This window comes from Nicotiana attenuata, unplaced genomic scaffold (assembly GCF_001879085.1).
Source record: "Nicotiana attenuata strain UT unplaced genomic scaffold, NIATTr2, whole genome shotgun sequence".
NCBI classification, from domain to species: Eukaryota; Viridiplantae; Streptophyta; class Magnoliopsida; order Solanales; family Solanaceae; genus Nicotiana; species Nicotiana attenuata.
The window spans coordinates 387,905-399,706 of record NW_017670774.1 but is presented as its reverse complement, the minus strand read 5'-3'; the positions used below and the strand labels follow the sequence as shown (position 1 = coordinate 399,706).

General features: G+C 33.5%; 1 protein-coding gene across 1 annotated transcript; it reads left to right on the top strand.

Annotated features, from left to right (window-relative positions):
• The first annotated feature begins 239 nt into the window (after positions 1 to 239).
• Positions 240 to 4,292, top strand: LOC109243206 (transcription factor HY5). The gene is made up of 4 exons (XM_019410115.1): positions 240 to 548; positions 955 to 1,132; positions 1,541 to 1,697; positions 4,012 to 4,292. Exons 1-4 carry the CDS (start codon positions 452 to 454, stop codon positions 4,054 to 4,056), a joined length of 477 nt encoding a protein of 158 aa, XP_019265660.1. The 5' UTR covers positions 240 to 451; the 3' UTR covers positions 4,057 to 4,292.
• The last annotated feature ends 7,510 nt before the right edge of the window (positions 4,293 to 11,802 follow it).

Below are 11,802 nucleotides of genomic sequence, written 5' to 3'. Positions count from 1 at the left end.
TCTATTGTGGGCAAAACAGTAAAAGCAAGTTTGGCTCGAAAGTCCAGAAACCAATAGCACTTTTATTTTAGCCAGCAAATAGCTGGTCCCAATACATTGTACCTAATTCAATCAATTAATCCAAACCTTTAATTATATCCAAATCCAAAGGCTAATATTCCTCCACGATATTCACATATCAACCTTTGATTAAGCCAAAACCTTGTGGCTCCAAAACCATCCACGATCACCACTTTACATCCGTCCGATCAAAAATGATCCAACGGTCATTATTCCATCAACTTGCTTACTCTCTCCCCCACTCTTCTTTGCTTTAGTACTGTTAACATTCATGTCCCGCTATTTTTTTTCTCGCAGTGTCACATAAATATCTGTATATTCATAACGCCCTTAACTCTTCAGACTATCTAAAATCTAAACTTTGTTATTTAGTACGTTTTTGTCTTTGAAAATGCAAGAACAAGCGACCAGTTCCATTGCTGCTAGTTCTATACCTTCAAGTAGTGAGAGATCTTCTAGCTCTGCTCTCCATCTTGAAATCAAAGAAGGTTCAATTCTTCCCCTCTTATTTTCCTTGCTTTTTATTCAAAATTCAATCTTTAGCCTGTTTCTGAAATTTCTTGCTGATAAAGCATTAAAATTTGGAGTTTTTGAGGTGGGTTTTGCGAGAAATGTGTGATTTTGGACGTTGACATGTTGATGTGAAGTGTTTCTGAAGTCAAAGAAGGTTCATTTTTCCCATTTACTCATCCAACTCAGTTTTTGATGTAATACTTTTGGAAAGAAAAGCTCAGCTTTTTTAGTCAATTTTGGAGTTTCTAAGGTGTGTTTTAGAAGAATGTGTGATTTTGGATTGTGGGTATGGTCGAGATTTTGAGAAAGTTAGGTTCTTGGGGACGAAAGAATGCTAGAGTAATTTGTTTTTTTTTTGAGGTTGTTTAGTGTTTTGTGAAGGTATGGAGAGTGATGATGAGATCAGAAGAGTGCCGGAGATGGGCGGAGAAGCCATCGGAACCACCTCAGCTTCTGGTAGAGATGGCAATTCCGCCACCGGTCAAGCTCAGCCGTCAGCTGGTACTCAAAGGAAGAGAGGAAGAAGTCCAGCTGACAAAGAAAACAAGAGGCTAAAAAGGTAAAAACAAAAAATGGTTCTTTTTAATCCTTTTATCCAATCATGTCATGCCACGTATGTTTGTCCACTTGTCATTTCTAGCCACACTTGACGTGTCACTGTTATGGGCTTCCATACTCATACCTATCTCTTTCAATTTTTTCTAATAAATGGCATGTTGCATGTTGGTTACAGTTTAACCTACTACATAAGTAAGTCAGTACAAGAAATTTTACACCATCATTTATGACTAGCAGTAACCATTCATATTTCGTAACAAGTGAAATTAATAGCCGGAAATACAAGAGTTTTACTGGTAACAACTGGTTAAAGTATACTGGTAGTGTCAAAATTCTTTGGACTGTTAAGTGTATTTTAGTACTTTTGGTTAATCTTGTACTTTTTGTGGGCAATGTTGGGTGAGACAAGGTTGTTGAGAAATAGAGTATCAGCACAGCAAGCAAGGGAGAGGAAGAAAGCATACTTGATAGATCTAGAAGCAAGAGTGAAAGAATTGGAAACAAAGAATGCAGAACTTGAAGAGAGGTTATCCACTTTGCAAAATGAGAACCAGATGCTTAGACATGTAAATTTTCTTCTTACTCTTACTACTTGTTGCTTCCTTTTAATTGCTTGCTATGCCATTTTCAACGTTCACCAACCAACAATATCATTCTCTAGTTGAGTACTATACCATCATTTCATTCCTTTGACATGTGTCATGTCCCATTCCTTGAAAGGTCGAGTTATATTGGCATATCATGTGGTTGTACTTTTCTTTCTTTTGCTCATTTTAAATGTATTTTTGTGTATTCTTTTTGTTTAAAGCAGTGTAAGTACAAAACTGTCAGTATTAGCAAATGTAGCCTGTAATAGGTAGAATTAGAAAGATAAACTCTTAGCTATGCAGCAATGATAGATCTTGAGCCATTGTTATAATGTTAAGTAGCCTTTCTTGTCTTTCCTGTTGAATAAATAATATTCTTGAGATTAGTTTGGTTATGAGCAGATTTATGTTAATAATAAGATTATCTAAAATCAGCTGGTAATTTAACGAAAAAAGTTTATTTTAAGCAGGTAATCCCTGCCATTCCTCTGGTTCAGCTAATTTTTTTTTTTTTTGGGGGGGGGGGGGGTGGATTCTGGAGGAAGAGTTAAAGTATGACTATCATATAAACACTATGCTATGATTTCAGCATCTTGAAATTACATTTGGTATGATGTAATCCCACAGCAATAGCAATGTGCCAGCTTCTGAACATGAATTAAAGCACTGCAGCTTTGTACCCATCTAAATGCTGAAAATATCCCCTTTTTACTAACCATCAAATGCAAATCCAATTAGTAGCACCTAAGCTGAACAAATAATGGACTAGTAAAGTACTCCTGTAGATTTTTCTCTTTGTTAGCTTAATTTTATGGAGTTCTTTAATATAGTTAGTATATATGCTTGCCAGAAATGTGAGGAATTGCTTAATCATCCATGTGATGTGATGCCAGCTTCTTATTCTTAGTTATTGCCTTGTAGTAAATCTCGGAAACCAATTCATGTCACTTGGAAACTGCATATATTACCTTCTTTTTTGCAGATATTACTGCAAACAGCTATTAAAGGCTTGCCACTGTTGCATGAACCGATAACACTAGTTATTTTTTTAAATTTTGAGCTAATGTCATCTCTTGAATCCATACACATTCTTCAGCCTCTTCTTTTCTTAAATGGCATAGTCATTTCATACTCACCCTTTCTTAATACTTTCTGTATCTTGCCAGTGAGATTGGTGCTTACCTGTTCTTCTGAACTTACTTCTGCTATCTCTCTTTCAAGTTAGCGCTGGGGTTTCAGACTTGAAAAAAGAATGAATTAAGTCTAGCTCTTGCTGTGAATATCAATAAAGACATCTTAGGGAATGCAAGGCTATGTAACTGCTAACCTTTGATTTATCACAATTAAACTGTTCATCGTTGGAATGCCGACTTATCTTTTTCTAGTAGCAGATGCCACTAACTAACATAGGAGTTTCCAAAGACCAGGCAAAAACGTTTCAAATGCTGCTTAAGCATTCCACGAATAAGATTGCTGGTTAGGAGAAATTCAAATCCTTCTTTATAAGGAGTACGACAGTTCAGTGAGATATTATCTGAAGCATATCGACCCCCCCCCCCCCCCACCACACCCACCCAATCTGAAATCTTTAGCTTCTTATTCCAGGATTTGGTCTCACCTGGTTTCATTGGTGTGACCATTATCCTATTGTCTGATCTCGTAGGTTTTATCTTTTTCACCATTGACCTATTGTCTGATCTCAGGTTGTGCTAGTCTGAATCAGGGTAGGATGTCACTTACCTTGGGTCTAGTTTAGTCGATCAATTCTGGCAAGATGATGGAATTGATAGAGGTTCCCTTGTTTTTGCCCCCATACTATCCATGTTGATGCATGCCTTGTTTAATTATATAAATCAATTAACTAATACTGGATTATTTAAGTCCAGTTTTCTAGGTCCACTCTCTTGTCTAGGTGAGTAGTTATTTCTTGTTTAGGGAAATAATTGCCTTTAGCCAGGTAATAAAGCCACTACAGTGGAAGGAAATCCACTCGAACCACATAGGGATGTTAAGGCCAGTTATATTCTCTTTGGTGCAACAACAATTATGTCTCAATCCCGTGCAAGTTGAGGTCGGCTATGTGAATTTAACTGTCTATTTTGCTTCGTGCAAACCCATCTCAATCATTCTCTTTGGTACTGCTACCTAAGTCAATTGTCCTGTTAAGTTTCACAGTTGTGCTTGTCTGATACCACACAACCTTACTTCTATCAATAAACTTTCAGTTTCAATAGGAAAAAAAAGAAAATGGTCTATATTTTTGGGGTTTTTGACTTGTTTTGTTAATCTGCAGATATTGAAGAACACAACAGCAGGTGCACAAGAAGGGAGGAAATAAACTATGATAGGTAGAATCATCCATTACAAAGACTGAAATATGATCATTGCTGTTTAGATCCTATGTGGGCATTGTAGAGAGAATCTCTTAATCCTGGATTTGACAATATATGCTTGTTTGTGGGTGGATTGTCTTGTTCTGATTTGATTATATAGGCTACTCTTTAGGTGTTCAATATTATATTAGCTGAAATTGAAGGATTATAGCTATATTAGTGAAGGTTTACCGTTAAATCACTATCTTGATCAAGAATTGACAATTCATATCAGGCAAAAATTTCCCTTAAATTGATGTGCTAGCTGATTGGGAGAAAAACAAAAGACAATCTGGTTTGAAAAAGTATGTACAAGCAACTGCAGTCCGAATTAGTTTGTTCATATTTATTTATAGTTTTATTTACATAAAGCATGGCATTCGTTTCTCAGTAAAACTGCAAGTGAACTAAAAACAATCTTCTAATATCTACTTTGTTTTACACTAGAGAACGAGGAGGAGAGGCAGAATAAGACATCGATTGAGATTCAACTTCTTATCCGCAAATCAATTTTATAGAACTTACTTAAATGGAGTCAAAACTTAAGTAGTACTCCCTTCTTTTCAATTTGTTTGAACCTATTTAATTTAGTAAGAGGTTTAAATAAAAAGAAAAGTTTTTTAAAATTTGTGGTTTTGAAATAATTTATAAGTATTTGTGTGACTATTAATCATCTCATTAAGTATAAAATAATAATTTTAAAATTAAATTGTTTCAACTTTAAAGAGGGTTTATTCTTTTTGACACGGATTATAAAAAAGAGAAATTTTCATAAAGCATTATCTTTTAGTGGTAATTAGCTATCTATAGATATCATTTGCTATATTACGGATTGTAGATACGTTTTATGTTGTTATAAGATGTATTAGATGTATTTAAGCCACTCTATTCATGAATACAGTAGCAAAAATAGGCGTGAATCAGGGAAGTCCAGCTAATCAGTTGTTGTATTCGAGTGTATCCGACCGTATTCATGGCGTGAAACATGGGATTACAGCTGGACAGATTATTGTATTCGATTGTATTCGACTGTATTCACGGCGTGAAACAGGGGATTACACTGTTTTTAAACGGAAAGTGAATCAATTAACATAATAGACTCCTAATATAACTCAACAAACTCAATTATAACACATAAATTTTGTATTTCCTTGTACAAAAAAGATTCTCAACCGAAAAATACCCCAAAAACATAGCAATCTTCAGAGAAATTATATAATACATCTGGATACATAAATTATATTAATTAAAAAAAACATATGAATACATTCATGGCATATAGCGAGACAGTGAATACAATGAAATACATAGAATACAACGGGATACATTGAAATACAATAGAAGAAAAAAAGACAGTGAATACAATGAAATACATGGAATACAGCGAGATACATTGAATTACAATGAAAAAAAAGACAAAGAATACAATGAAATACATGAAAATACAGCATGATACATTGAAAATATATTGAAATATATTAACAGAAAATCAAGTTGCTCAGCCCCAAACTCTGTCGTCTTTGTTCAAGAATAAACCCTAATTTCCGGCGAATCTCATCCTCCCCACCTCCACCAACACCCTTATTTTCTTTAAACACATCACCACTCTCTTCTTGTTCTTGTTTAGCCCAAGACCCATCATCAAGAACCTGCGTTTGTATACCCTCAACACTTTCTATGTCTCATTGAACAGTGATTGATCAGTTTCAGAATAAAGTTTCCACAAATCAGAAGATGATGGCTCTGAATCTTTGCCATTGTTGTTGTTACCTGTGGAGAAGAAAAGGGAGTTGTTAGGGAAGAAACATGGCTTGAGAATGGGGAAAAGGGTATAGTGGAAATGGGTTTAGGGTTTAAGGAGTGGGTTTTGGAAGGAAGCAGGGTTAAGAGTCGGAGGTGTGAGGATTTGGAGATGAAACGAGAGAGCATTGTGGAGACTTGACAAACAGAAACAGAGGAAGATGGCTGCGAGCGGAGCCCTCAGTTTGTGTTTTCAGGAAATGAGGGAAGAGAATGGCATATATCAAAGTAGAAAGAGAAAGAAAATAATGTAACTGAATAGCGTATTTAGTGGCTTAGGGTAGGAGGTAACCAAAATTAGATATTTTGCTATAAACATTAAAACGTATCTATAGAATATAATTTTCTTAAATGATATTTATTTAAAATAAATAAGGTGTTAACCTTTGTTATAAGAGGTAAAAATTCCTATAAAAAATAGGTTCATTCTTTCATATATAGGAGGGAGTAGCATGGAAATAGCCTATTTGATTTGTGCAGATCTCTTGTATCCAAAGGTTACGCTTGTCTAGTTGAATCTTACTTCTTCTCCTCCTTTGGCCGGCCCAAGCAAAAACAACAACAATGGTAACAAAAGGAGAACTTTCCCTTTCAATTGAAGGAACATTTCATGTTCTTACAGCCTGGCCAAGCTAAAATAATTAGTTTATTTTGAAAAGTATTTTTCTTAAAAATAAAAAATAGTTTTTGTTTGGCTAATTAATTTGAAAGGTACTTTTGAGCAATAATTAGTATTTGACCAAGCTTTTAAAAAGTACTTCTAAGGGTATTCTTCTCAAAAGTATTTTTCAAAAAATTGATTTTGCTTCTAATTAAAAGTATTTTTTTCCTACCAAAAGCTTAATGATGTGTGGCTATAATTTCATAGTTTCGTACATTATTTGCCTTGCATTTTATATGCTTTATAATAAATTACACTTTATTTGTGCGTGATGGAGTCTATTTATGTGTAGGTGAATTGAAGATGAAAGTTGAGCAAAAGGGATACTTAAACGTTGAAAGTGTGCTCGAGAACAGTGAAAAGGAGAAGCTGGCGACGCCAGGCAAAGGCCAGCTTAACCGGGCGTTAGCTTGGCGAGGCCAGGCAAAGGACAGCTCCATCAGGCGTTATGCCTGGCGACACCAGGCTTGGGGCGTGCACATTCCGAATTTTGAAGACTTACTTCGTCTCCTGGTTTGACTAGGACTTGGCCTACACGTTTAGGTCTTTTCCTACACATATAAATAGACCAAAAAATACCACTTTTGAGGGGAGACAGACGAGAGACCGAGATCGGACAGAGGAGACCGACATTAGACCGGGGATTCGACCTAAGGAGGCAAGAACACACTAGAAGCAAGGCGGAGAATTCTTCTACGAGTTTTTCACTTCCTTCTTCCTATTTCCATTGGTTATGAATTCTAGTATTGTAGTTATGCATACTATTATGAATAGCTAATCTGTTATCTAGGGTTTTGATCGAACCTATAGGAGGATGATTTTCCTGTTACGTAAATATAGATTTGTTGTAGCTTTTTCTCTATTTGTTCAACTACGTTTAAATTGTGGTTGGTTGAAGAGCTCTCAATCGATTGTGCCTATTTAGTGTGTATTACTCGGGAGAGAGTGCATATTTAGGTAGTTGTTGAACAATATCACTCTTAACGTATATGAGGGATCAATACGGAGGGTTTAAAGGTGGGATTAGGGATAACGAAACCTTGGTGCGATCAGAGTGAGTCGTACTTAATGCCAGCTAGTGTAATTCGGCGTAATTCGGGAGATTATGTCTAGTAAATTGTGGTAGTTACTCGGGAGAGAATTACGACACTCAGAGCGCTCACGATCGGTAGAGAAGACTTAGGCAAATTTATAGAAAACGTAGCGGAAAGGATTCGACAATAGGAGAAATCATAACTCTAGACCTCCTTAATCTTAATTTTCTCCAATCCTTGTCCTTGTCAATTGATAGTTTTGCTGCTTTCTAGTATTTGTTAGTTAATTAGATAAAAATAAACATTATAATCTTTGGACTTGTGTTTCTTAGCGATATTGAACAACTGTAGCTAAGTCTTAGTTCTCGGTGGGATTCGACTCCGGACTTGTTAACCGGAATGTATTTGCAACGGCCGCTTAGTCCTTTTTATAAGGCATAGTTGAGCGTGATGACTTAACCAAACATTTTAACTTTGAAAAAAAAGTACTTTAAAAAAAAAAACTTTTATGTTGGAGAAAATTGGCCAAATATTCTCTGTTAACCAAAAATGGATGCATAGCTCTTCCTTCAGTGACAATTAAAGGATGTCATCTACTGCCCATAGGGGTGTTCATAAAAATCCGAAAAATTGAATCAAACCGAAAATCAAACTAAACCGACCAAAAAAATCGATACTTTTTGGTTTGGTTTGGTTTTGGTTTTGGTTTTGAATTATAAAAACCGATCAAATTTGGTTTGGTTTTGGTTTTAACCAGAAAAAACCGAAAAGAAACCGAACCAAACCGACTATAGGAGTAGCTATTTCAAATTTATTATTACACCTATATATATGTAGATTTTTATACAAAGTTTCAACAATTTAATGGTAAATGTTAATAGTTTGTACTTTTGGTATGCTTCTTTATCTTTACATTCTAGTTTGATTGATAGTTTTCTTTTGTTAAGTGTAAGAATCCATTTCGTGTTAAAAATAATATATTTTTAATTGAGTCCATAAATTATTCATCACTATTTGATTCAATTATCATCAATATATCTTGGTAAATAATAGATTTCTCAAAGGGCAATTGATTTGATAGTGCTACGTTCAAAATGTGGTTGCCGGAATATGTGTTTGGTAGTGTATGTCTTATATTTAAGAAAAAACCGCCAAATAACCGAAAAAATCGAAAAACTGACAAAACCCGACATAAACCGAATCGAGAAAAACCGACTTAAATGGTTTAGTTTGATTCTAATATTTAAAAAACCGACTTACTTGATTTAGTTTCTTTTTAGAGAAAAACCGATCCAAACTGAACTATCAATACCCCTAACTGCCCATTAATGGCAGAACACTGAAAAAAGTTGTTCTGGACTGGTTACTTTAATTAAGTGCTCCCTGAATAATGAAGAAAGTGCACGGGATGTAGGATTAATGATTAGATTAAAGCGTAAACTACTTCAGCAGTTTCATTTAACTGGGCAAAATCTACCTTTTTACCAATATATCTTTTTTTTTTTGCGAATAATTAATGTCGATCGCTTTTTGTCACACTATTCTCCCAAACCTTACTTCTGAGATTACACTGATTTATTATTGATGTAGTTGTTGCTGTTTTTTTGCGAATATATAATTTTATATACCATGCTATTGTCTGATTCTATCCAAGATTGCACATCTATTTTTATTTTTTTTTATTTTTTATTTTACCTCTATTGTCTAGTACGTATGTTATATTTGACATTTTCTAAAAAGATAGTGAACCACTACAATAACCACTTGATTCAAAATTCCAACTAATTATGACTCAGAAAATATAAATGTGATGGTGATGCCCTATCTACTGATTTAAATTTAGTTTAGTTAATCTCATGACGAGGGAAGTTAATAAAAATCTGAAGGGCTACAAGATTTGACAAAGGACCTAACACATTTTCTGGTCAAACTTCGTATCTACCTTTTTCGAAAAATTTAACTACTCACGCATGTCATGGAGAATTCAATATACTTTCACGTAACCTAATATTGTTAGGAAAAAATAAAAACAAATGAACGAGGAAAAATTAGAAACTGTACGTAACAATAAATGTTTCATAAGTGCTTTGCATGACATCAATTAAGATAAACATTATCTTGTAGTACATGTTTTTATCACATAATAAGAATTTTTTTTGTCATATATGCCCATTATCAATCAAAATATAATTTTTACAGACACCTCTTATATTTTCTGAAAATTATTTTTCGAAATTATTTAGATCTAGTTACATATTACCTTCCTCATACCTCACTTATTGAATTTTACAGGTATATTGTCGTTGTTGATATTATTTGATTCTAATTCTATGTTTAAACAGTTGCATTTAATTAAGCATATTCTAATTTCTAGAAAGCTTATTAGTGACAAAAAACTTTTCTTTGTTAACCAAGAAAGAAGAGTGCCTAAATAAGAAAAAAAGACTAAAAATACTTACCCAGTTACATGTCATTATTCGAATTCTTAAAATATTTTTTCTGTCCCTCAAATGTACTGATGAAGTAATATATTTTGAGACGGATTACAAATAAAGTAAATATTCAGTTTAAACAAAAAGTTAATAATGTTTGTGAGTTTGATATAAAGGGCTCTTATTTAACAGAAAGGAAAATGAGTTTAACATTTAATTTTTGGTATATTAATTAACAGAATTTGCAGCAAAAAAAAATAAATACAATTTGAGGCTGTCGGTGTGAGGTGCAAGGGTGCATATGTAATTAGACACAAACATGACATAAATTCTTTTATTTTATTTTGTTAAAACCAGCAAATGCTTAAACAGAGTGAAATGGACAGTTGCCACCGACAGCTACTTTGGTTGTCGGGGGAAGGAAACCGGGAGTAGCCGGTAAACTGCGAAGTACAGCCTGTTCACAGCCAAGGAGTCTCACTTCCACCTGTTCCACAATCCACACACACAACTAAATTTCTCAGCAAGTTGCCAGTTGATTGGACACAGTGAAAAAGTGAAAAACCCACCTCCATTACAATTTTTGGAGAAGTTTTATTGTTTGCCTCACACAACTTACATTAGTTGTGTGAGCCTCCTTTTTGTCTCACAAATTTGTGGACCCCAATCTTACACTTCTGAGTTCATAAAAATTCGGGTCCACAAAACTGTAAGACAAAAAATATCTCATACAACTAGTGCAAGTCATATGAGACACAAAATAAAATTTTCCTAACAGTTAGATAAATCAAATGGGTTTATGCCACATATTTAAACTATATAATCCTATTTTCACTTTAATCATGAGATGAAATGATTTCAAGATATATTATATATATACAATAAATTACTCCGCGTTACACTATTTCTTTTCATCACTCCCTGTTCAACTATTTGAAACGTGTAGCTTATACATTAAAAATAAATATTTTTATCAAAAAGTATAAAGTAAGTTTCATCATCATTTAATAGTGCAAGAAGACATTTTTCTTTTTTTTGGCTATAGTATATGTTTCTATATTGTATATTCTAGTTACATAATGGTTACACAAAAATGTTGTTAACGAATTACTCGCTACGTTTTATTTTAGATAAAATATAATCATACTCAGTATTTACATTAAATTAATAAACAGAAGAAACATGTCTTTTATGGATATTTTTCGCTTAATCATGAGTAAGTGAATTCTTACTGTAATTGTAATAGCTAAAGTTAAATCATTTGATTGTAATTCTTACTGTAACTATGAGTAAGTGTTTACCATTTTTTTTATGTGTACTAATTGATTGGACACAAAGTTTAAAAATATCAAAAAAAGTTATTGAATCTTATAATCTTTAACTAAATGTACATACAACATATCAAAAATATTTTTGTATCTTGTAATCTTATAAAAAAGTATCATTAAAATAAAATAAAAATATTAAAAATTTAAAAAAATATGTACATTCTTTTAAAAACATACTCCTTAGAAAGGGAAATAAGACACAGCAATCAAAAACGAATAAAAATAGTTCAAGTTAGAAGTCACTCTAAAATTTGAAAGAAAAACTCCACATTTTATTAACTTTCTTTTGTTGAGTTTAGACTTTAGAATCAGCCAGCTATCTAAATCCAACCCTGCAACCTATGCATCTAAACCAACCCCAAAGTCGATACCTGGTAACCGGTCAAGCCAGTTAAAAATCCTAATAATGAATATTAAAAAATAGTTAATTGAATAAAAACAAAATTTCCCAAGGAAA